Source organism: Elephas maximus, chromosome 8 (assembly GCF_024166365.1).
Source record: "Elephas maximus indicus isolate mEleMax1 chromosome 8, mEleMax1 primary haplotype, whole genome shotgun sequence".
In the NCBI taxonomy this organism is placed as follows: domain Eukaryota; kingdom Metazoa; phylum Chordata; class Mammalia; order Proboscidea; family Elephantidae; genus Elephas; species Elephas maximus.
The window spans coordinates 14,669,486-14,696,570 of record NC_064826.1 but is presented as its reverse complement, the minus strand read 5'-3'; the positions used below and the strand labels follow the sequence as shown (position 1 = coordinate 14,696,570).

At 41.7% G+C, this 27,085-nt stretch overlaps 1 protein-coding gene across 9 annotated transcripts in view; it reads left to right on the top strand.

Annotated features, from left to right (window-relative positions):
• The window catches only part of AGBL3 (AGBL carboxypeptidase 3), a 91,221-nt gene extending 76,828 nt beyond the window's left edge, over nucleotides 1-14,393 (top strand). For 5 of the 9 annotated variants that reach the window (XM_049893349.1, XM_049893348.1, XM_049893351.1 and 2 more), the window contains 2 exons: nucleotides 2,655-2,886; nucleotides 5,717-14,393. In XM_049893349.1, coding sequence (XP_049749306.1) covers nucleotides 2,655-2,886; nucleotides 5,717-6,140 — 656 coding nt within the window. In that variant the 3' untranslated portion in view covers nucleotides 6,141-14,393. The remainder of the gene's footprint in view (nucleotides 1-2,654; nucleotides 2,887-5,716) is intronic. The other 4 variants (XM_049893342.1, XM_049893341.1, XM_049893346.1 and 1 more) reach the window with 1 other exon arrangement.
• The last annotated feature ends 12,692 nt before the right edge of the window (nucleotides 14,394-27,085 follow it).

The following is a 27,085-nucleotide window of genomic DNA, read 5'->3' as shown; positions in this document are numbered from 1 at the left end:
AGATGCCAACCATGTTCTTCCCTCTTGGTTTTCTAACTCCAGGGCTTTGCACATTTCATTATAATACTTTACCTTGTCTTCTCAAGTCATCCTTCAAAATCTTCTGTTCAGCTCTTTTACTTCATCTTTTTTTTATGTTTGCTTTAGCTACTCTGTGCTCAAGAAAAAGTTTCAGAGTTTTCTGACATCTGTTTTGGTCGTTTCTTTCTCCCCCGTCATTTTAATGATTTTTTACTTTCTTCAGGTATGATGTCCTCGATGTCATCCCACTACACTTCTGGTCTTCGGTCATTAGTGTTCACTGAATCAAATCTATTCTTGAGATGGTTTTTAAATTTAGGCAGAATGTATTCAAAGCCATACTTTTAGTCTTGTGGACTTGCTCTGATTTTCTTCGGCTTCAGCTTGAACTTGCCTATAAGCAATTGATCATCAATCCCACAGTAGAAGCCTGGCATTGTCTTGACTGATAATATTGAACTTCTCCATCATCTGTTTCCACAGATGTAGCCAGTTTGATTCCCATGTAATTCATCTGGTGAAGTTCACATGGATAGTCATCATTTGTGTTGTTGAAAAAAACAGGTATTTCCGATGAATAAGTCATTGGTCTCACAGAATTCTAGGAGGTGATTTCTAGCATCATTCCTATTACCAATGCTATATTTTCCAACTACTGATCCTTCTTTGTGTACAACTTTCACAATCCAATCACCAGTAATTATCAATGCATCTTGATTGCACATTTGATCAATTTCAGATTGCAGAAGTTCATAAAAATCTTCGATTTCTCCATCTTTGACATTCGTAGTTGTTTCGTAAATTTGAATAATAGTCTTATTAACTGGTCTTCTTTGTAGGTGTATGGATATGAACCTGTCACTGACAGCATTGTACTTCAGGATAGATCTTGAAATGTTCTTTTCAGCAATGAGTGCAACACCATTCTTCTTCAATTTGTCATTCCCAGTGTAGCATATAATTGTCAGATTCAAAATGGCTAATACCAGTCCATTTCAGCTCACTAATGCCTAGGATATTAATCTTTAGGTTTTCATTTTCATTTTGACAAGTTCCAATTTTCCTTGACTCATACCTTGTACATTCTCTGTTCCAATTATTAATGGATATTGCTTCTCATTTTGAGTTGTGTCACATCTGCAAATGAAGGTCCTGAAGGCTTCACTCCATCGGCGTGATTAAGGTCTACTTTATTTTGAGGAGGCAATTCTTCCCCAATGTATTTTGAGTGCCTTCCAACCTGAGGTTCTCATCTCCCGACACTATATCAAACAATGTTCTGTTGTTATTCATGAGGTTTTTATTGGATAATTTTTAGAAGTAGATCACCAGGCCTTTTCTAAACCTGTTGTCATGGGTGACCCTATTGGTATTTGAAATATAGATGGCAAGCTTCCAACATCATAGCAACATGCAAGCCACCATAACATGACAAACTGACAGATGAGTTGCACTTAGCATCAAAGTATACGAAGCACAAATTTATAGAATTAAAGGGATAGACAATTGCACAAATACAGTAGGAGATTTCAACACCCTTTTCTTAATAATACAGAGAACAACTAGAAAATCTGAACAACACTGTCAATCACCTAATTGCTAACAGAACACTGCATTCAGTGAATTCTGAATGCACATTTTTATCAAGTATAGATCATATTCTGGGCCATAAAACAAATCTCAATGAATTTAAAAGAATAGACATTATAAAAAATATGATCTCTAACCACAACAGAATTAAAGATCAGTAACAATAAAATATCTAGTAAACTTTAAATACTTGTAAATTAAACACATACTTCTAAATAATCCATGGGTTAAAAAAAAAAAAAAAAAGGCAGAAACCACCAAGTGAGTTAGAAAATATTTCAAAATGAAAAATCAGAATTTGTGGGACACAACTAAAGCAGTGTTAAGTGGTAAATTTATAGCCGTAAATGTTTGCATTAGAAAAGAAAAAAGGCCTGAAGGTTCCACTTCAAGAAGGTAGGCAAAGAAGAGCAAAGTAAACCCAAGTAAGAAGAAGGAAAGAAATAATAAAAGAAAGAAAGAAAAAGGCAAAAAATTTAAAAATTAACAAAACCAAAAGCTGGTTCATTGAAAAGATCAACAAAAATGATAGACTGTATACAATAGTGAGCTCAAGAGAGCTCGAGGCTGATGAGGGCAAAAGATACAACCATGAGATGGCATTGTTGCACAACAAGCTATTTATCGGGGCCAACGTTGACAGTTGGCACGTGGGGGCAGTCTCTAGCAGCAGGAGACCTTCCATAGGCAGGTGGCGCAGGAAGCTACCAGAAAAGGACAAGGGCAAGGAAACTCCTGCGGGAGAAGGGAAGGTTAGGGAGGGTGGCTTACATGTCTAGGCGTATCCCTCAGCTGCAAGGCAGGGAGTCTGGGAGTCAGAGAGCTCTGAAGGCTGGCAGCAGCTTTATTTTCTCTGCAAGTTTCGTCATTGACTGACATACTATACATTTTAATTATGCATTTTGTCTCCTGTCATTAAAATGTAAGTTTCAGATGGCCAAGAATTTTTCGATAAAATCCTTGGCACATAATAATGCTCAGTAGATAATTTGTGAGTGACTACCATCCATACAACTATACAAGTTTTTGTGGTTGTTCCTCAGATCTGCATCACAACTTAAAAAGCAAAATGAAAGGATGCACATCTTTCCAAAGCAAGAAGACGGATGTAAACTGGACAGATGATGAAAAGAGAATCTACAGGGATAAAAGAATAGCTCAAACTCAAGAAATGTGGCATTTCCTACTCCCTGTCGTGGAAAGCTCTAAACACCTGCCAACCACCCAGATAAAACAGATATTCAACCCAAGAGCCAACTTCCAGTTCCAGCATCAGTAAGTCAACACAGTTTTGTCATTCTTGGGTACTTAATATGAATTCATTATCCTAGAAAGCGGGCTCTTGAAAATGGTGCCATCTATACCGCATTCGTCAGATAACCTCACTGCTCATTTAAACATTATCAAATTGGTATTTTGGGTTTTTTTAATCATAACAATGTATTTCTTTTTAGCTGCCTTCTCCCTCTTTTACATATCCTTTGTTGACTGGTTCAACATTCTTATGTACCATTACCTGGAGTAAGTGATGACAGGGCAGTGTGAGAATAAGCAAAGAACAAGATCATCACACTTTTGTTAAACCACCTTGGACATCAGTCCTTCTCTGACCAGGAGAGACTAGTTAATGTGCTACAGCAGCTGGCAGAGTTATTATGCTAACAGATAAAACGTTTGAATGTAATTATAGGAGTGGTACTTATCTGCTCTTTTCTTAACCCAAAATTAATAGGATCTAAGTGAATTACCAATACCAATCAACATCATGTCAGCAAGTGGATATAAAAAAGAAACCAAACCCACTGCCCTCGCTCGAGTCGACTCTCAATTCATAGCAACCCTATAAGACAGAGTAGAACTGCCCGATAGGGCTGCTAACTGAAAGGTTGGTGGTTCAAACCCACCAGCCGCTCTACGAGAGAAAGATATGGCAGTCTGCTCCTGTAAAGATTACAGCCTTGGAAACCCTATGGGGCAGTTCTGCTCTCTCCTACAGGGTTGCTATGAGCCGGAATCGACTCCACGGCAGTGGGTTTGGCTTGAGTTTTGAAATCTTTATGGAAGCAGGCTGCCACGTCTTTCTCCCACAGAGCAGCTGATATATTCGAACCACCAACTTTTTGGTTAGCAGCCAAGCACTTAGCCAGTGCACCACCAGGGCTCATAAATGTCTGTGCATGTGTATATCTGTACATATGTGTGTGTGTATATATGCATATGTATGTGTGTATGTGTGCATATTGTCTTGGTCAGCGTTCCACGTGAGTTTGAGAGAAGGTCTATTCTGCTGTTGTTGGATGAAGTATTCTATATATGTCAATTAGATCTAGTTGATTGATGGTTTCATCTCATCTATATCCTTACTAATGTGCTGTCTGGTGAACCTGCAATTACTGAAAGAGGTATCCCCAGCTAATGGAGGATTGATCTGTTTATCCTTCCAGTTCTATGAGTTTCTGCCTCACGTATTTTGACACTGTTTTTAGATGCATACACATTAAGGATTGTTATGCCTTCTTGGAGAATTGACCCTTTTATCGTTAAACCAAAAAAAAAAACCAAACCCAGTGCTGTCGAGTCGATTCCAACTCATAGCAACCCTATAGGACAGAGTAGAACTGCCCCATAGAGTTTCCAAGGAGCGCCTTTATCATTATGTAATGTTTATCCCTGATAATTTTCCTTGCTCTGAAGTCCACTTTGTCTGAAACTAATTAGCTACTCCAGCTTTCTTTTGGTTATTGTTTGCATGGCATATCTTTCTCCATCTCTTTGTCTTCATATTTAAAGTGGTTTTCTTATAGACAACGTATAGCTGGGTCTTGTGTTTTTATCCACTCTGACAGTATCTACTTTGAGTTAGTGTATTTATACCATTCACATTTAAAGTAATTATTGATATACACCTACTCCTCACTTATTGACTATCTCCTTATCCGACATTCCCGTTTACGACAATAGTAAAAAATCTACTGTCTGACTTATTTTGCACATTAACAATGTATGTCTGGCAGTAACGAATGCAAGATGTGAGGCGAGAGTAACGCTGCCTGTGGTGGTTGTGGTTACTTGCCTACTTGGTTAATCCATGATTCTCAGTGGTTTGGCCATTACGCAATGATGTCATTGGCAGCTGTGTAATGATGTAATTTGGCAGTTATGTGATGATGTAGTCGTCCTCCATTTTGTGATCTGATGTGGTCATCCTCCATTTTCACATAATGTCCATTTTTACGTAATGACCTGTCTTTGAAACCTATCCATGTCTATAGGCGAGGAATGGGTGTATTTGGTTTAATGGTTACCATATCTGTAACTATTTTCTATTCATTGCCCTTGTTCTTTGTCTGTTTGTTTTCTACTTTTTTTTTTTCCTTTTCTGCTTGTAAGTGAACGTTTTATATAACCGCATCTTCTTTCTTCTCTTGGGATATCAATTATACTGCTTTTTTAATTTAATGTTTTTTAATGGTTGTCCTAAAATATACACTTACAATTCAGTATACATTTACAATTCATCTAAGTCCACTATACTTCTTCACAGCTAGTGAAGGTACCTTATAGCAGACTATTCCCTCTTCTTTCCTCCTGTCATCCCTTGTAGCATTGCTATAATTCATGTCACTTATCCATAGCTATTATCACCAGCTACCTTGTTGCTGTTATTATTTAGAACAAACTGTTATCTGTTAGATCATTTAGGAATAAGAGTTTCTTAAATTTGTGATGTGTTTCTAGATGTATGTAAAGGAAATATTTAATACGATCATATTATAAATGGGAGAGGGAAAAAGAACAAAAAGGGAAGTAAGGTTTCTACACTTCACATCACACTGAGTGAAATAAGTCAATCACAAAAGGGTAAATATTGTATGATCCCACTTATATGAAATAGGGAGATACATAGATTCCAAACTTTGTGGAATCTGATAATTTGTTGAATTGGCAAATGTTTTGTTATATGTATTTTTACCACCATAAAAATAGTCAAGGGAGAATGAACTCACCAAAGGAAAAAAAATATGGTTTTTATTGTGACAAATATCTTGGATGACAAAGTAGAGTACATGTTGGACAAAAACACATGTATTTCTTTCTTTCCTAGACTGAAGCCAGCTACTTGCATAAATGTAAAGAGGGACATCTCATCATGGGCACCATCCAGAAACCCCATTTTTCTAGCTCAAAGGGATCTTGTGACAAACTCTTCAGAATGGTTCCAATCTATGTCCCAGAAGTCACTTGAAATTCTATCACCTCTCAAAGACCCCAAGAACAGGAAAAAATATCCTGGAGTCTGGGCCATAAAGACTGAAGCCAAGAAGCCTTTCAGCACTAAATGGGAGACCACCTCCTCAAGTGGTGAGATGGATGCAAATATCACAAAAGATAAGAGTCTTCAAGCTAAAGAATCCAGCCCACAAAGCTCAGTCCATGTAGCCCGCCATCTAACTGAAAACAAGGAAAAGCAACCAAATAAGAATGATGGACAACCCACTTGCCAAGTGAAGTTCCGAAGGAGCAATTAATCCAGATTTGTGCTGCTCTGAAAACCATGGCTGAAAGATGATGTTTGCTCACACAGTTAAAGAAAAAAGGGAACACGAGAGCCCTCCCCTTTTCCCGTCCCTGCCCTTCCCCTATACATGCATGTGCATATACTAAACTACAAATTCTAGATGTCACATCTTCTTTAATGGGAACATCTTTCAGAGATTTACAGAGTAACCCAGGGAAAATACAGAAAATTTAAAATCACTTAGATATTTTATTTTTGTCAACATGGAAAAAAAAAATCTCTGAGCTTTTGATTTCTTCCAAAATGAGTTATGCCTAAAAAAAAAAAAAAAAAAAAAACTCCAAACTCTAACAGAGTTATGCCTACAGCACACAAAAAAACTAAGAACCCAAGGTAAGAATGACATATACTATAACTGACTCGAACCCCACTCCTAGGAAGTTTAATGGATCAGTCGACCAATGTCATTTACTGAATTTCTGTTACTATGCTATAAACCACTGGGGATACAAAAGACATTTCTCCCCATTAGAAGGTTACAGTCTAGTTGTACATATAAAACATACATGATTAAAATAATTATAGAATAAGGTAGTGCATAGTAAAGTGCTAACTTGTGCATCTCTGACAATTAGAGGAAAAGGTGTTAATTGCACAGAGCAAAAGTGTTGCACAAAAAGTCACTGACATGCATAGATTATAATTTAAAATAATCCTTTTATTTTCCAAAATCTCCCAAGGTGAAAAGATGAGAGCTAATTAATGTGCACCCATAGCCGTTCATTCACATGGAGACTCTGGAGCAAAGTCAGCACCTCACAGCCTATCGCTGCTCAGGCAGTGAGCAGTGCTAGGGATTCCGGAAGGACACTGTCGAGGAACAGGTGTGTTTACCAAATAGTCAAGGTGGATGTGGTAAGTGAGGAGATAGAGTCAACCAGCCTGGCGTCATAGGTCAACTGTGGTGTTCATTACAAGCTGAGGCTAATCAGAATGAAGGGGAGGTAGGTGAGGTACGTAAGAGTTACAGGCCAGCAAACCTACTTCAGGCACGGAAGGCAGGATGGAACTAGGAAGATCTGAGGCTGGGTCATTTACTCTCCATAATATTTCCAGTAGCCAAAGACGATTCAAGGAGAGCACATTGTGACATGTAAAAAAAATACATTAGTCCCCCATTACCAGCAGTTTTGCTTTCCGCGGTTTCAGTTACCTGTGGTCAGTTGCAGTTCTAATACGTTAAATGACTACATAACATGATGAAGTCTCATGCCGTCAAGCTCCATCATTCACATATTTGTTATAATTGTTCTATTTTATTATTAGCTATTGTCATTAATCTCTTACTATCCCTGATTTATAAATTGAACTTTATCATAGGTAGGTATGTATGTATATAGGGTTCGGTACTATCTGTGATTTTAGGCACCCATGAGGGGTCTTGGAACATATCCCTGCAGATAAGGGGGGACTACTATAACTATTATGTCTGAAAGAATCTTGACCACAAATTTCCTCAACAGTCTTTAACAATCTGGTGGGAAACCACTATCTTCCGGTTGAATTTGGGGTTTTCTGGGTGTTCATTAGATTGTGCCTTGGGGGAAAGTATCCTGGTCTCTCAGAGGGCTTCCCAACTTTTTGGCTTAGACGTCTCATCCTCAAAAAGGTACACCCCCTCTGGACCTTTGAAGTATGGATTACATATATCAGGCTTGGTAAAGTGGTAGATTATGCTCTGGACCATAGCATTTATTGATTGGCATCATGGTAGAGTCAAACAAAAATCATGGTGGAGTAAGAGTCCTCAAAATTCAATTTGCCCTTATTCTAATAGATCAGACAAAAGCCTAAGCTCTGGAGAAATCTTGATTTTTGATTCGTTGAAATATGAACTTTCAGTTTTCTGAGAGTTTGAGATTGTAAACTCTGGAGTTGGTTATCTTTTTGAATGATAAAGTGATAAACCAGTTTCTTGGAGGACTGAGGAGGGCAGAGATATTACTTGAAAAAATTTTACCTTGGTCTTCACCCACGAGTACCATCCTTGTATCTTATCATTTGATATAAACCCCTTAGAAGATGGTTTAACCTAGAGTAGGAGGATCTGTGGGCCACTTCCTCAAGCTGTACTTCATGCTACAGTACTTGTAGTTTTCTGAACATGCCGCTCACTTTCATGGAGGACCATTCTCTCTGCATGAAGTCCTCTCCACTGAGTGGTATACCCAGCAAGCCCCTACTTATCCTTCAAGATTCAGCGCAAGTGCTACCTTCTTTGTAAAACCTTCCCTACAGTCCTATTCCAGCAAACATAGGATTTTTTTTCCTTATTCTTCATCAGTACTTGTGCCAACATCCATTAAATTAGTTTTTAATTATCACATGTATTATATAATTGGTTGAAAGTTTGCCTCCCTTCTAGACTGAAAACAACATGTGGACTGTGTTGGTATCTTTTCATCATTTCATTCCTATGCCCGGAAGACTGCTGAAACAGAATGAAGGAATGAATGGACCTTTCTTTGTTCTTCCTGGGAACTCTTTAGAAAGGATAAAAATGGACAAAGAATAAAATGAATGATAACCATAGTTAACAAAGAAAATATTCTGAGTGAAGGAGTATATATTACTTATAGTAGTACACATACATTTTCCAACTGATGACCAAAAAAAAAAAAAAAAGGCACTATTCCAAAGCAATTGATAGTTCTCACGGCGCAAGCTTTTGGGATAATGAGCCAAAGTCGGATGAATCTTTACTCTGAGAATAGAAAGGTTTTTCAGAAGCGTATGATGACTGAGAAATTGCATGATCTGTGATTCCTCGGACACTAAGCACTTCACAAACGACCAGAAGGCCAGGGATGGCAGCTGTGAATACATCGTGTGAGGGAAGAGAATGGGCCAATGAAGATCACACCCAAGTAAAATATTGCACAAGATCATTCAAACGTGGTTGCAGCAGTACACAGGGAAGTGCCAGACATTGAAGCCAGATTCAGAAGAAGATGTGGAACAAGGGATATCATTTCTGATGTCAGATCAATCCTGGCCAAAAGCAGAAAATACCAGAAAGATGTTTACCTTTGTTTTATTGACTATGCAAACACATTCGACTGTGTGGATCATAACAAATTATGGATAACATTGCGAAGAATGGGAATTCCAGAGCACTTAATTGTGCTCATGAGGAACCTGTACATAGACTGAGAGGCAGTCATTCGAACAGAAGAAGGGAATACTACACGCTTTAAAGTCAGAAAAGGCGTGCATCACAGTCATATCCTTTCACCATACTTATTCAATCTATGCTGAGCAAATAATTTGAGAAACTGGACTATACGAAGAAGAATGGGACATCAGGATTGGAGGAAGACTCAATAACAACCTATGTTGGATGGGGACAGAAAAACACTAAATAGACAGTAGATAAGTGGTAACTTTGGTGAAGGGTAAGACAGTACATGATACTGGGGAAGCCACCACAACTTGTAAAGGCAAGGTCATGGAAGCTCCATAGACACATCCAGAGTCCCGGAGGGACCGAATTACTGGGCTAAGGGCTGTGGGGACCATGGTTTCAGGGAACATCTAGCTCAATTGGCATAACAGTTTATAAAGAAAATAGTCTACATTCTACTTTGGTGAGTAGTGTCTAGGGTCTTAAAAGCTTGTGAGCAGCCATTAAAGATACTCCAGGGGTCTCACCCCATCTGGAGCAAGGGAGAATGAAGAAAACCAAAGACACAAGGGAAAGATTAGTCCAAAGGACTAACGGACCACTACTACCACGGCTTCCACCAGACTGATTCCAGCACAGCTAGATGGTGCCCGGCTACCACCACTGACTGCTCTGACAGGGATCACAATAGAGGGTCCCGGACAGAGCTGGAAAAAAGTGTAGACCAAAATCCTAACTCACAGAAAAAGACCAGACTTACTGGCCTATCAGAGACTGGAGAAACCCCAAGAGTATGGCCCCCGGACACCCTTTTAGCTCAGTAATGAAGCCAGTTCTGAGGTTCACCCTTCAGCCAAAGATGAGACAGGCCTATAAAACAAAAACAAGACTAATGGGGCACACCAGCCAAGGGGCAAGCCTAGAAGGCAGGAGGGGACAGGAAAATTGGTAATAGGGAACCCAAGGTTGAAAAGGGGAGAGTGTCGACATGTTGTGGGGTTGGCAACCAATGTCACAAAACATTATGTGCACTAATTGTTTAATGAGAACCTAGTTTGTTCTGTAAACCTTCATCTAAAGTATTTTTAAAAAAGAATGTTTATAAAAAATGACAGTTTGTGTTATGCAGATGAAACAACCTTGCTTGCTGAAAGCGAAGAGGACTTGAAGCACTTACTGATGAAAATCAAAGACTACAGCCTTAAGTATGGATTACAGCTCAACATAAATAAAAATCCTCACAACTGGACCAATAAGGAACATCATGATAAACAGAGAAAAGATTGAAATTGTCAAGGATTTCATTTTACTTCGATCCACAATCAACACCCATGGAAGCAGCAGTCAAGAACCAAAAGACATTGCATTTGGGCATATCTGCTGCAAAAGGCCTCTTTGGAGTGTTAAAAAGCAAAGATGTCACTTTAAGGACTAAGGTGCACCTGACTCAAGCCATGGTGTTTTCAATCACCACATGCATGTGAAAGTTGGTCAGTGAATAAGGAGGACTGAAGAAGAATTGACACCTTTGAATTATGGTGTAAATTAAAAAAAAAATTGTGTGGATGAAGAATATTTAATATACCATGGACTGCCAAAAGAATGAACAAATCTGTCTTGGAAGAAGTACAGCCAGAATGCTCCTTAGAAACAAGGATGACAAAATTCATATCACATACTTTGGACATGCTTTCAGGAGGGATCAGTCCCTGGAGAAGGACATCATGCTTGGTCAAGTAGAGAGTCAATGAAAACGAGGAAAACCCTCAATAACATGGATTGACACAGTGGCTGCAACAAGGGGCTCAAGCATAACGATGATCATGAGAATGGTGCAGGACCGGGCAGCGTTTCTTTCTGTTGTACATACGGTCACTACGAGTCGGAACCAACTACACGACACCTAACAACAACAGTGAAGAGCATGTATCCACCATGAAGCACACTAACCACTGAAACAGACATAAAGAGACAACAACTGAATAGTGATCCTGGTCACAGACTGTCAGAATTAAAGATGGAGGTGGGCTTAAAAATATCATATATGACTAAACATTTTATGACTTCTGTTAGGAACTTCTCTCAAGACACACAGTGACCAGAGACTAAGATACAATGATCTTTCTAACTCCTGTTCCCCTATAGACCACACAATACCTGGGCTCACTTAACCCCTTCTTTCAGATTTGTCCAAGCCCAGCCTCTGAAACAAGCTACACCCACAGTCATGTTCCACTGAAGGATCCCCATGGCAGTGACTCAGCATGAAATGAATCCTGCGGTTGGTAGGTCCTGCATTGATTTTGTGTTCTGATTGTAAGGTCCCGCCTTCTTCCCTGTGACCACATTCCCACCATTTGCTGGAATTTCAACAGCTCTTCTGTTTTATCATACTTTCCCAGAACCTCAGTACTACAGAACTGGAGTTCTGCCCTGAATGCCACCCCCAAGCTCCTGCTTGGGACATGCTGTCAGATGTCCTCAATGCTCCACCTGCAGACATATTCTCTCTTTTAGCTTCCAGAATGCCCTAGTATTTTATTTGAACTGCTAATGTAAACAATGGCCTGATGTCTGTTTCTAGATGCCATTAATCCTGATTACCTACCACTCTAAACTTTTCACTTTTATTTCTGCCTTGCTGCAACTAATCTGCCTAATCTCTAGGTCCCATACATACCCTATCTGAGATAGCCTTCCTTGTCACCTGGTTTGGAGAGCACACGGATCTCAAAATTCCTCAAACCTTCAACACACTTATGATCTATATTTAGACCTCTTAGTCATAAATGGCCAGTAGAATAAAAGTGGTCAGTACAGCTGCTATGTAAAAGGATATCCATCGAGTTATAGGAGGAAGAAGCCTTTTCTATCTCTACGTGACACTGTGCTCTACTCCAGTAAACCTTCAGCGTAAGTCTTACCAAAAAGCACCAAGGTTCATACAGTATATTCTACTACTAAACCTGTCCCTGAGGCCACTGCAAAGCTCTGGGAGCGCCTATAGATACCACTTCACACTGATGGATGCTTTCAGTTTCCATCTGCTCTACTCTTACAGCCTCAGTGATCAAATTCTGGTACCTACCTTCAATCTTCCTCCCCTGGTCTTATGAAGAATTCCCATAAAAAGCAACTGATCCATCCTTCAAGCCTCCCACCGTACAGATGTAATTTGCCTTTGTGGATTCATATTCTGGTCTTTTTCTGTGAGTTAAGAGCCTAAGCATTTTAGAAGAATATCCTGATGCTAGGGTCATAATTTAACTTCCTCACTAGGTTCCAATCCTATTATGAAATCTGTTCTAGAACTAGTGGCCAGGGTTCAGTTTATAATTAACTGGCAGTTTATGCTGCTCAGTGCACCACACTCTCACTGCTGGACTAAATTTCTTTCCTAGAAAACTGTCATAGTTTGATGGATTTCAGCAAACTTTAAAGACTCTAGGACATATTTATACTCCTCTCAGAATCCTCAAACCCAACCTAGGCGGGTTTCCCCAACTATCTAAACATTCTCCTGTCTTCTCTAAATATCCAAAGCCTGTACCTGTTTCCTCTGATCCAGTGAAAACTTGCCTCCTGAACTATCCAAGGCTGTCCTGGTTTACGTTAGTGGAATGTGTTCCAAAAGTTGGTTGAAATAAAAGTTATAGATTCTTCGGGCTTCACAATTACCTCTCTCTTGACCGTGGGATTATCGATAGTTTTCATTTCCTTTTCTGTGTTTTCTTCAGAAAGAGCCAATTAATTTTATTACCAGAAAAAACATTATTTTAAAAAATGCATGAGGATTTCCAACTCCATCCATTAAAGAATATCTGGTAATGGACTAACCCTCCCTCTGTAAGTAACTATAAAATTGGACACACTATATAAAACAATTGCTTTTAAGCAATGGATGGTGGACAGCACAGGGTTGTGATTCCTGGGAGAAGGGAAGCATCTGGGGCAAACTCTCCTCTCATTCCAGCTTTCCCCCTGGGGCATTTTTTAAAGCATGGTTCAGAGCAGTGGAGCCCAGCAATCTTACTGGACAGAGGAAAGAGGGAACATAACATGACTCTCCTAAGCTAGCTGACATTTGGAGGGGAGGGTACTAAGAAGAAAGGAGCCACCAAAAGAGCCAAAAATGACCCTAAGATCATTAGCCATGTCCTAATCTGTTCATGTAAAGGTGACACCAAAGTTCCAACTAAACCAGAGAGTAGAGAAACCTTGGTAAAAATCCCAGACCTTCCATCAAGACCCCTTCCAGGAAAGCCATGCCTTGGGAGTAAAGGCCATGCATATTAGCAAGGGCTACGTCCCAGGACCAAGAGCAAAACTGGACTAGAAGATCCTAAGAAAGATTAAAACCAAACCTCAACAGGGTCAGGGTGTTCTGTCAGTATCTTAAATTCTTCCAGACAAAGCCTGAACATTCTTTAGAGGAAGATAACATAATCCAGAGCCTTTATAATACATCAGTCAAAAGGTCTGGCATACAATTAAAAATTATTGGGTAAAAAAGAAAAAGCCATTTATTATCTCCAGAAAAACAAAAAGCTGTGCAGGAAAGGAAAAGTAATAATTTTCTACATAGCTCAGCTGTGGTGGATGGTATTTCCATAGTTAGAATATTGTAAGCACTGAATATTGACTTAAACAAAATTACAACATTGGGAAGGAAGGAGGAAGATTGGACAGGTACTTGTGGAACATGGGGTCAAGAATAAAATTAAATCTTTGCCTTATATAGTTTGGAGTCAACAGATGGCCTAAAACTGAAAAATGAAGAAATACCAAGCATATTATTTAGAGAACTGAGGTAAATACTTAAAGAATCAGATAAAGCAAGTAGAAGTGTTTGCCTCTGGAGAAGAAAGGGAGAAGCGGTGGGGGCTGCTGGTTTATGTAACAAAAGGGAAACCTGCAAAAGCCAGAACCTGTGTGAGGCAGAAATCTGTCAGAGAAGGAAAACACGTATTTTCCACTAAAACAAGCAATAGAAAAGCGATCAGACTGCACCCTGTCAAAGGTGGAAAACTTGTGAGAGCAGAAGAACAAGGCAATCCCGTCAAGTTCCAGCTCTCACAGGATTCACTGTATTTGACTCTTTAAACTATGTGCATTATAACTTTAAATAAACTTTTTAAAATATGTATTTCTATCTCTTCTGTATTACTTCACTCCCCAATATTCAGTTTTCAGAGTAACTAGTTTATATTAGCACCAAAAAGTTGCCTACTGTCTTGAAAACATTAATACGAAGGCTAGCTACATAGAAATTCTGCTTTTAATAAATTTTAATACCCTCGTGCCCTGTGCGTTCTGAGCACGTGAATACACATCTTCAACTCCACAACAGCCATGTAAAGTAGGTACGTTCCTATTTTACCAATGAGAAACATGTTCAGAGAGGTTACATAATTTGCTGGTATATGCATCCCCAAGCCTCTGCTTCTTCTTTCTACTCTATCACATCCCCTCCTTCCAGGCTGAGCTTAAAAGGCCCTCAGGGGAGAAAACAATGTGGTAATTCCTAGAACTTCTCCTTCACTGGGGGACACTGAGAGAGGAAGCAAAACCCCAAGGGAGTCAGCAACAGGACGAGGCAGGTTTCTACTGTCTTCACCAGGCTTAATCCCAATGAGATCTGCAGTTTTGTTTTGCGAGCAAAAGAAGCAATTTTAACCTCTGGCTAAGAGCCTCTGTGATTGCGGAAATGTTTTAGGTGCCACTGAGTCAGTTCCAAGTCATAGTGACCCTAAGTACAGCAGAACCAAACGCTGCCCAGTCCTGAGCCATCCTCACAATCATTGCCATTTGAGCCTATTGTTGCAGCCGCTGTGTCAACCATGTCGTTGAGGGTCTTTCTGTTTTTCGCTGATCCTCTACCAAGCATGATGTCCTTCTCTACAGATTGGCCCCTTCTAATAACACGTCCAAAGTATGTGAGATGAAGTCTTGCTATCCTTGCTTCTGAGGAGCATTCTGGCTGTACTTCTTCCGTGATAGATTTGTTCATTCTTCTGGGAGTTCATGGTATATTCAACGTTCTCCGTCAACATCATGCATATGAGGTAACTGAAAATACCATGGCTTGGTTCACAGGCACCTTAGCCCTCAAGGTTTTCAACACTTAAACAGGTGCTTTGCAGCAGCTTTGCCCAATGCGATGCATCGTCTGATTTCTTGACTGCCGCTTCCATGGGTGTTGATTGTGGATCCAAGTAAAATGAAATCTTGGATAACTTCAGTGTTTTTTCTGTTTATCACGATGTTGCTTATTGGTCCAGTTGTGAGGATTTTTGTTTTCTTTATGTTGAGGTGTAATTCATACTGAAGGCTGTAGTGTTTGATCTTCATCAAGTCCTCTTCACTTTCAGCAAGCAACATTGTGTCATCCGCATATCACAGGTTGTTAATGAGTCTTCCTCCAAGCCTGATGCCAGGTTCTTCTTCATATAGCCCAGCTTCTCAGATTATTTGCTCAGCATACACACTGAATAAGTATGGTGAAAATATACAACCCTGACACATACTTTTCCTGATTTTAAAACACTTTCATGACCAAATTACTTTTTGCTTTAAATTTTTTAGTTGATAAAATTTTTTTTCATTAACGGAATGCATGCTGAATTATTGAGTGTGTCCCTCTGGACTGGGTATAAGATTGGTGGGACACATATGTCCCTCTGGACTTTGGAGTAGATAAGGTGTTCCTCTGGATCCAGTGGGGGAGGGGGAGAAGATTGGTGGGATGCATATGTCTCATTGGACTCTGGGACACAAATGTCACTGTGGACTCTGGTGCAGATTTGTTGGGACACATATGCCTCTACAGGATGCAACACCTCATACAATACCCTGTAAAAACAGTAATTTGTGGCAAACTCCCATTTTTTTCTGTTTCAAACAGTTATATAGGTCCTTTCCTGACAGCTGCACATACTGTCAGTGGGAAAGCAGTTTCTCAATAAACCCCAGAGGCAGGAGATTAGGTGGGACATATATGTTTCACTGATCGTGAAAAGGTTTTAAACTATGCAGCATCCCATTGCTCTACTCGAACCACTGCCTCTTGGTTTACATACAGTTTACTCATGAGCACAACTAAGTGCTCTGGAGTGCCCGTTCTTCATAATGTTATCCATAATTTTTTATGATCCACACAGTCAAATGCCTTTGCGTAGTGAATAAAACACAGCAGTGGTTAAGAACTTGGCTGCTATCCAAAAAGTTGGCAGTTCGAATCCACCAGCCACTCGTTGGAAACCATATGGGACAGGTCTACTCTTTCTTGTAGGGTAGCTATGAGTCAGAACTGACTCAACAGCAACAGGTTTTGTTTTTTGTTTTTTAACATCTTTCTGGTATTCTCTGCTTTCAGCTAAGATCCATCTGACATCAGCAATGATATCCCTCATTCCACGTCCTCTTCTGAATCCAGCTTGCAAAAATAAAAGCTGCTTTCTGCTCTTATTTTGAAATATAAAAGATGTTCCAGCAGCCAAAGCCCAGGCTCAAACCCCCTTGTGAGAACACACAGAAGACAAGCTTTTGTTTCCAGAGAAGCCCAGTCATCACACAAGGCTGATTTCTGACGAGGAGGGGACAGATGGCATAGTTCTTCCCAAGGAATGAGCAGGAGGTGGCCTGGTCCAGGAGGGCTATCCTGGCAGGAGGGTGGGCCAGATGACTTTTGAAGTCCCTTCCAAATGAGATTCTAGGCGGTGTTTATCTTGAAGTCTATATCACCGGGCTCTCTGAGCATTCTTTGGCTCGTTTTATGCCTAAAATCATGATCTGATATAATCAAAATACTTACCTGATCTTTAAATCACTCAGTTTGTTGGCTTCAGCAGGGGTGAAGTGTGTGTTCAGGGGAAAGACAAAAGTTGTTTACTTTCTGTGAAGCCCTGGGCCAACGGCAAGTTTAGAAATGAAAGTGAAATCAGCTGAGAGTGACATCAGCACAAATGTGCAAAGTTCACAGTTGTTTACTTAGGCACACTGGGCCTCAGGGCTTGCCTGTCCCTAGGCCTGGAGCCTGACATCAAAAAGCCAGTGAGGAAGAAGACCCAGGAGCCTGATCCTGCTCGTCCTATGTGAGCAACCAGGGTCCTCGCCGCCTGCTTCTTTCTGTAAGTATCTGCCCTGCCAGCAGCACAGCTTCCCCGATGCCCACTGTCTTTAAGGGAAGAGTTTGTTTCTTCTCAGTTAGTCCACAGTCTAGCAATGACAATCGGGGAGATTATGCCCTGCAGTTCCTGTGGCCTTCCCTCCCTCCCTTCTGGATATGATAATCTGTCTACCCGTTAGCTCTCTATCTCCTTCCTCCACCCTCTCCAGCATCACCCTGTGCATCTCGGGTTCAGAGCTGGGGACGGGACTGCTGGTTTAAAGCCACCAGATCCATTGCTGTCGAGTCGATTCCGACTCACAGCGACTGCCAGTTTAGCTGGGTGGAAATGCGCAGAACTCTGGGCACAGCGGGGTCTTGCACAGACAGCGTCGCACAAGAAATGTCTGTGGCTGGCGGACTGGATCGTCCATCAGAAATAGCAGCCAGAGAAAGACCACCGAGTAGCAGAGCTAGATTATGACAACGGTAGTGAGGAAAGCATTATGAAACCCTAAAATACACACTGAGGCTTAAGATTGTTAGAAAGAACTGTGACTGACTCAGAAAGAATGTCCTAGGGTCTAAGAGATTTTTAGCTAGAAAAGCCATGTTCTTACTGGACTAAGTTGTTTCTCGTGCCTGGGTCAGAATTCATGGTGGGCATGTCGGTTCTCTGGGTGGGTAGTCTAAAAGATTTTTTTTTTTTTTAATGCCAGCTTAGTTTCCCTAATAACTTTCATTACTTTTCTTGACCTGTAAAATCAAAGACGTCTTTGGGAAAGAAAAAATACACATGTATACGTGATTCCTTTTTCCGTCTTCCGTTGAGACAGCGAAAGTGCGCTTTTCAGTGTCGTCTCCCTAGACCGCCAGCCCGAAAGTCCCGGCTCTAAGATCCAGGTCGTGCGAAATACACCTTTCCACTTCGTACATATTCTCCTTTCTCAGTCTTCTGTCCAGCTTAGCCCCTGCTTTATCTAACTCTGAAGGTTGCTTGTGTGTGTTTGTTTGATAAATACCACTTTTTTTTCTGTAAATGTAGCACCTAATGATTCTGACAATTGTTTAATGTAAAAAGGGAAGAAAATAACAATTGCCCATAAATGCAATGACCCAAAGGCACCACAGCCTCCGTGAACATTTTAGAATTCCTCCTTAATCTCTTTCTTCTATGCATCTTTATACAGATGCCAGCCTGCTACACGGTGTCATTTTATACCTGCTTATTTTTTTATTTTAAAGGCTGCGTAATATTCTTCATGTTTTGTAACTTTCTTCTAGCTTTGGACATTCAAGTTGCTTCCTATTTTTTTCAAAGTAAATAATAGGATGAGGAACATTCCTGAATACAAATCACTAATTGCATTTCTGATTGTTAAAAGTGGGATTGCTAGGTCAGAAAATATGCCTGATTTTTAGAGCTTCTAAAGAATGTTGCCAATTGCTTTCCAGAAAGTTTCACACCCACCATCATTGTATGAGAAGGCCAGTTTTACAGCAGTCTTGACACCAACAAATGTTTTTATCGGCAGTTTTGATAGGAAAATCCACAAGTTGTTTTACTTGGCATCTTTGTTTACGTTAGGAAAGGTATAGACTCTTTTTCACATGTTGGTTAACTGTTTATATTTCTTCCTTTGTGATTTATCTCTTCATATTTCCTCTCCATTTATTTTTATGGGGTCTACTGTACACACGTTAGCACAAACATTTTAAATACTAAGTATATTAATCATTTCACGTTTGTTGCAGATATTTTCCCTGTTCATTGACTTTTCATTTTATTTATGTTGCTTTTTGATGTATAGAATTGTGTTTTTTAAATAGTTAAATCTGTGCATTGTTTTCCTCTGTGCTTTCAATTGCTTTTCTTTCTCATTCAGAAATCAAATAGACATTTACCTTTTTCTAGCTCTTTATTTTTATTTATTTATTTATTTATTATATCTCACTCTTAAATCCATATGGAATTTATTTTGTTAATATGGAGTGAGGGGAAGACCTAAAATAATCTTTTTTTCAATTAGCTAATCAGTTGCTTCAGTATTAGTTAATGAAATCCTTTTCTTCTACTGAATTACAATGCCACTTTTATCATGTATTAAATTTATGTATGGCTTTTCTAAGGAGTCCTTGGGTGGTGTGAATGGTTACGCTAATAACCAAAAGGCTACTAACCAAAATGTTGATGGTTCTGATCCACCCAGAGGTGCCTCAGAAGAAAGGCCTCGAGATCTACTTTCAAAAAATCAGCCAGAACTTTGAACCCATTGGGAAAGTTTCAGTAGTTGCCAACATAAACAAGGGCAGTGTACTCGTTGCATAGCAATCAAATCTGTTGCCCATCAATTTTGACCTGAGTAGGAAAACAAACAGCAGTATCCCGCTCAAAGACGGTGGCAGAACGCACCACCTTGAATGCTTTCCATAGTCTTGCCAGTAGTCCAGTCTCCCACCTCAGGCTCCTGAAACTTTTGGGATTCATCCAGGAAATCTTGTTACTGACAGGACTGTAGAGAGTGACACACATTCAAAGCAGTGCTGTCGGCCATCATCTTTGAGCAGGACACTGCTGTTTGTTTCCTACTCGGGTCAAAGGCCGACGGGCAACAGATCTGGTTACTATGCAACCGGTATGCAGCCCTTGTTTACATCGGCAATTACTGAACCATTTCAAACCGGTTCAAAGCCCTGTTGAAAACCCTATGGATCACAGTTCCACTCTGACACACATGGGGTTGACATGGATCAGAATCAATTCAACAGAAACTGGTTTGGTTTTGGTTTTATGGATGTTCTGAGATATCCTGCTCCCTTGAGCTGTCCACTCTGGTCCCCGTGCCTTAAAAAAAAAGCCAAACCCATTGCTGTCGAGTCAATTCTGACTCATAGTGACTCCATGCCCTACTGTTTTATTTATTTCTAGGAATATTCCTGGGTGATGGATAACGTAGTTCCTTCAGTAGTTAGCCTGCATTAGGCCTCAAAATGATAAAACTTAAAGTGAATTAATAAATGTATAAACACCTTTGCAAATTTAATCTTCAAATAAATGGAAGTTATGTTCTCATTACAACTGAGATTTTGCAGAGCCTTGTCTTATTCCCCTGGCTTCGCATCTGCCTCAGTTTACTCATCCCGGGACTTCCACAGGGTTTGGGAGGTGACCCCAGGTCCCAGCATTTTTGATGAGGATAGATAAATCTTGTCTACTTGGCAGAAGTAGGGAGGCAGAGGTACCAGTCGCCAGTCAATTCTGACTCATGGCAATCCCATGTGTGTCAGAGTAGAACTGTGCTCCATAGTGTTTTCAATGCTGCTTTCTTCCAAGAAGCCTCTGGGTAGACTCAAACCTCCCACCTTTCAGTTAGTGTTAACCGTTAGCACCACCCAGGGACTCCAGAAAAAGCAAAGGAGGAGTAATACCTGCCCTATGCTCAGGGCGTCGTAGTCAGCTGAGAAACTAGTAATTGACACTGGCCTGAAGAGCTACCAGGGCAGATTTACTTCCTAACTGAGGCTCCAAAGTACTGGTCAGAGGGATCGAGAAGGGGGCCCCTTAGCATTTGCTACTCGCTCTGTCTGAGTTGCTTTCTTCTCTTTATCTCACATTTGTTTTGAAGTCATTTGCTATGCATTGCAAAATTGCCCAGTAGGAACATTGTCCTCTTATGTTGGGTGGAGGTGAAGTTAGTGGAAAAATTCCAACCATCTGCTTAGCTTCTCTTCCAACCAACTCTCAAAATGCCTTTTGAAAATTCAAGGTATAGGTCTTAGCGGCTGTCCACTGGTCTTAATTCCTCCTCTTCTTTCCTTTTGATTGTTGAGTACAAACTGCATTAGGAGGCCTTGGTCTCCCTCCACGAATTGTCGTGGAGGAAACACTTCGCTTTGCTCCACCCTTCTCTCCAGCTCAGTGCCTCTGTCTGTACTTTCAACTCCTCCTTCTAGGTTCCTGCTTCCCTATGGGGGTGGGGGACATGAGACAATTCAGCACCTAGTTAGAGGAATAAAGCCCATCCCCTGGCCCAGCCTAGGTGGCCTGCACGGCCTGGGCCGCTCGAGACCTCCTCTCACCTCTCCCCATCACCAGCTGCAGCTGCTGGCCTCTCTGCGTCTCCACACCCCTCAGCTCTTACCCGGCTGGGCTTGATATCACTGCGCTTTTCCAGAAGGCTCTTCACACCCCATGGCCTCAAACCAGAATCTCTCGACAGAGAGGCCGCCCCACCCAGTGGTGTCACTAAGGAGGTGCAGGGGGTGTGGATCACACCGGGTAACACTGTCAGAGGGGGTGACACCAAAATGCCTGTCTATAAGATTTTTGTGCAGTGTTTCAGCAGAAATTTATTATTTTTATAAAAAATATTCCTGTGGTTAGTTATAACAACAACAACAACAAAAAATGTAAGCCCAGCTTACATGTATCAATATACCTACAAGGCTAAAACTCTATGCTAGTTTACTTTTTGAACCTTCTAGAGCACTCCAGTCAGAAAAAAAAAAAACAAAACCTGTTGCTGTCGAGTCGATTCCGACTCATAGAGACCCTATAGGACAGGGTAGAGCTGCCCCACAGAGTTTCCAAGGAGCGCCTGGTGGATTTGAACTGCTGGCCTTCTGGTTAGCAGCTGTAGCACTTAACCACTACGCCCCCAGAGCTATCATTATTACCCAATTACACTGATGCTTTGAATCACCTCGTTCTGTCTGCACACGCTACAATCGTGCACTGTTGTTTTCATTGCTGCTCGTTTTTTTATAATCGATGATTTAGTCAAATCTTCTGGTGTTTTAGCTACAATATTGTGGTAATTAGTATTTGTGAACCCATATCAATAACTTGTTTGAGAATGAAGCAGTAATTAAAGGAAGACAAGGACTGATATGTGGGAATTACAATTTACAAATAACATTAGTACAAAAAAACATGACTAAGGATTCTGTATGACCTGGCATGGGCGGAAGTCCTTTGGGGGAGGGGACATCATGAGTTACCACCCTGGTCTTCACTTTCTCCCTCCAGTTTTCTCTCCCTCTCTTCATCCTGTAATTTCCTTCCCAGATCTTTTCTTTTCAGGAAGTATAATGATCTCGTGTTTGTATGTTTGGTGCTTGTGTCTCCCCCCTGGAGTGCAGGCTCAATGAAGGCAGGTGTCTCGTTTGCTCTGTGTGTCCCTATTCCTTAGGCTTATCACTCAGGGATCATCCAAATACACCATGGTGGGGACAGAGCTGAAATTCCAGCCTCATCAGTCCAAGGGGACGTTGACTCTCCATTGTAACTGCAGGAGAGAGGGAGGGGGCAGGAGAACTACAGTCCACAGCCAAAGGTAGACAAGGCAGCCGCTAGTCTCTAGTCTCAAAATGGCAATCTACTTGCAAAAGATCAAAACCTCCCAAAAAAAAATCAAAAGAAAAAAACACCAAACCTGTTGCCATTGAGTCGGTTCTGGCTCGTGGCAACCCCATGTGTTACAGGGTAGAACTGCTCCATAGGGTATTCTTGGCTGTAGTGTTCACAGAAGCAGATCGCCAGACCTTTTTCCCCGCAGTTCTGCTGGGTGGGTTCAAACCACCAACCTCTAGGCTAGTAGTTGAGCACAGACCATTTTCACCACCCAGGGACCTTCCAAAAGATCACAGCTATTGAAAGCCCTATGGAGCACATATTTACTCTGACACGCATGGGGTCACTGTGAGTCAGAATCAACTCAACGGCAACTGTTTTGGTTTTGGCTTTTGGTCTAGTCTGTACAGCTGATGACCCTCACGCTCTGTGTTTGGCCCTGTGGACAGGTCTCTGCAGCTGCTCTGTGGCTTTTTCCACCAGTGAAAACCAAGTAGGGAGGGGTTCCCCGATCTGCAGACATTTTCTCATTTTTAAAGTTTTTTTTTTTTTTTCCTACCTCTAAAAACTTTTAATCTTCGTTCCCAGCCAGATTATCTGCTAGCGAGGGCTGATAAACAACAAAAAATTGGACCAACAGTAATTTGATATTAGTGGAACTGCTTAAGCAACCTAGTTCCACAGCTCATTGTATGTGTGGGTGCCAGGACTTGGCCTCCTGGCTTTACGTTGAAGTCTCGTGGTTTCTGCTGGTAAAACTGTTTTTATTTATGTGGCAGAGCTAAGTAAATAATACGTCACAGAGTTCCATAAAAAGCTTGGCGCTGGGCATGATGACATCCACAGAGATTTGCCACCCACACATATTTGAGAGACATGGCTGCCACCCAGCCTTGAGCACTAAGACTGCCCACATTCTGCCACAGGAAATATGAGACATTTCCATTTCTTCCTCCCTTTTCATTTTTCTCAGAGCTACACCCAGGCCATGGAAGCACAAATCCTAAATGTGTACAGCCAGAAAGACCTTAGGCAGGGCTGGAGGACCCCCCTGACAAGGAAACGTTCAACCTTGCTTTGTACCTTGTCAAATCTCAGGCTTTTGACTTTATTCTGCTAATACTTTCTTCCCTGCTCGTTTCTCTCCATTCAGGCCACACACCAACCCTCCACCTCTACCTGACTCTCCCCTCAGTTCCCTTTTTCCTCCCTTAATCATTGCCTTGTCATCATCATCATCAGCGCAGACCTTGCATCACACTTCCTGCAGGCCAGGCGGAAATCCATCTACACTTGTGTTAACTCACTTCCAAGATCCCGGGGTGGTCCAAGCAGTTTGTGCTCAGCTGGTTTGAACTCACCAGGCCAGGCGACCTGCTTCCGTAAAGACGTCTCAAGTGCTGTATATAAACAACCTCATTTAATTTCCATAACATCTACAAAATAAGCACTATTATTTAATCCACTTTTCAGCACACACACACAGACACTAACGTAATAAACACCCTGTGGACCAGTTCTACTCTGTAACACATGGGGTTGCCATAAATCACAAATCAACAAAAACTCACTTCAGCCTCACAACAGCTCCTGAGGAACGGGCTCATTATAGGTGAGGGCAGGAGGCACTCGGGGGGAAGCAACTTGCCCACAGTCACATGGCAGGTGGGCAGAGTGGCTATGTCACCTCAGGCAGCTGGTGCCAATGTCCCTCGCCCTGCTGCCTCCCTGCCTCATGCCGTGACACCACACCTGGAGCCTTCACCGCCAGACACAAACACTAGAGTTCAGGTGCCTCTATTAAGTTCTGGTGACAGACCCCAGCGCTGTTGGTCTTCCCCAGGCTCTCTCCACTGGCAGGCTGGGTGGCCAAGGTAGAGCTGCTCTGGACCCCAGCGGCCTCGCCACAATAGTAATAAGGAACACTCATCGGGTAATGTTCTAAGTTTTGTACTTAAAGGACGTCATTTAATCTCCACAACATCCACTAAATAAGTTCCATTACTCAACCCACTTTTCAGGTAAGAACACTAGGCCAAGGGCATTAGGTAACTTGTGTTAAGGCCACATGGTAAAGAGAGGTGGGATTTGTTCCCAGAGCATCTAGCTCTGTGCTCAGAGCCTGTATGCCACACTGTCTTCATTATGTAAAATGGAGGAGGGTAACAGCCTCCACACCCCGTTGTCATGAAGATTGATGAGGTAGCGTTCGGAGGGGCCAGGCCCTGTGGGCATATGTAAGGTGGAGGCAGGCTCCCACAGTAGGTGGGACACCTTCTAGGTCTCAGGCCTGCTGCCTGTGGGCTCCACCACTGCTTGGCTCTGGGAATTAGGGCAAGTTACTGATCCTCACTAGGCCTCAGCTTTCTTCTCTTGAAAATGGACATAATAGCAGAGGGCAGTGGTGCTTCACAGTAGAATTCTCACCTTTCGTGGAGGAGACCCAGGCTCGATTCCCGGCAGCCACCACCATCTGTCACTGGGGGCTTGGGTATCACGATGATGCTGAACAGGTTTCAGCTGAGCTTCCAGACTAAGATGGACTAGGAAGAAAAGCCTGTCCGTTTACTTCTGAATATCAGCCAGCGAAAACCCTATGGATCACAATAGACAGATCCCGTTGTACATGAGGTTGCCATGAGTCAGGGGTCCCATGAGTCAGGGGTCCCATGAGTCAGGGGTCGTCGTGAGATTTACAATAGTAAATCTACCCCATAGGGTTGTTGTGAGAATTTAATAAGATAATACAGGTTAAGAGCTTAGCACAGGGCCTGGCACATAGCCAACACTCAAGAGATTTGGGATTTTGCATTACTAATAAGTTCTCAATAAGATTACTTTCCTTTGCTTCTTGAAGCAAAGTCTCCATCTGTGGTCTTCTGTGGTTTTCTTAAATCATTAATGAAAAACAAAGCCGGGAGGTGAATTTGTAACTGGTAACAACTTAATGGTTTACCTGATTTTCCTCTCAACCTCTGTTCTGAAATTTTTTCTAAATGTGTAATGTCTGGCAGCAAGAAAATGAAAACACTTGAGCTCTGCCCCGCAGTCCTCCAGGCTGTGGTGGCACCAGCCTCTAGTGGGGCCAGGTCAGGGAAGGAGTTGTGCCCCTCACCCTTGGCCCTCACCATACAGAGTGGCCATTCTTCTGAGTGGTCTCAAAGGACCTAACAACTTGTGAAGCCCAGGCTTGGATGACACGTATGAGGAAGAGAGAAGAGCCTTGTAAAGAACTTACACTTAGGAAATGGGAAGAATCAAAGAGGAACCAGAAGAACAAGTGGGAATGGTGGGAGGAGAAGCAGAACAGTGCAGCGGATCAGGAGATAAATGGAGGGAGGCCTTTGGGAGAAGCTATGGATGCCATTGCTGACACTCATTCACTCATTCCCATGTCACTCAGTCACTATTGACTGTCTGCTATGTGCTAGGTGCCGTCCTGCCTGGTGGGGACGCAGCTGTAAAACTTTAGACAGATGAATGGATGGGTGGATAGACAGATCGATGTTGCTGTTGTTAGCTGCTGTCAAGTCAGCTCCAACTTCTGCTGACCTTATGTATAACAGCCGTCTTCATGATCACTGGTATGTTTGAGTCCATTGTTGAGTCTATTGTGTCAATCCATTCATGGGCGATTTTCCTCATTTTAGCTAACCTTCTACTTTACCGATAGATACCTAGATAAATAAAAATGAATAACAGACAAAAATCCTTGCCCTCATGGAGTTTACATTCTAGTGGGGGTGGGGGGAGCAACGTTAAACAAATATTTAGAATGTTAGATAATGACATGTGCTGTGGAGAAAGAATGGGAACGGGGCTGCATTAGTTTCCTGGGGTTGCAGTAACAAAATATCACAAATTGGGGGGCTTATAAGAACGGAAACTTACGTCTCACAGTTCTGGAGGCTAGGAGTCTGAAATTAGGGTGCCAGCATGCTGGGCTCTATACAAAGGCTCTAGAAAACACCCAAACCAAACCCATTGCTGTTGAGTCCCTTCCAACTCATAGCGACCCTATAGGACAGAGTAGAACTGCCCCATGGGGTTTCCAAGGAGTGGCTGTTGGATTTGAACTGCCAGCCTTTTGGTTAGCAGCTGTAGCTGTTAATCACTGTGTCACCAAACGCTTTAGGGGAAGATCATTTCTTGTCTCTCCCAGCACCTGGAAGTCCCAGGCATTTCTTGGCTTGTAGATTCATCTTCGTGTGGCTGCTTTCCTCTGTGTCTCTGTGTCTCTTCTCCTCTTCTATGAGGACACAACTCAGATGGGATTGGGACCTGCCCTACTCCAGTATGACCTCATGTTAA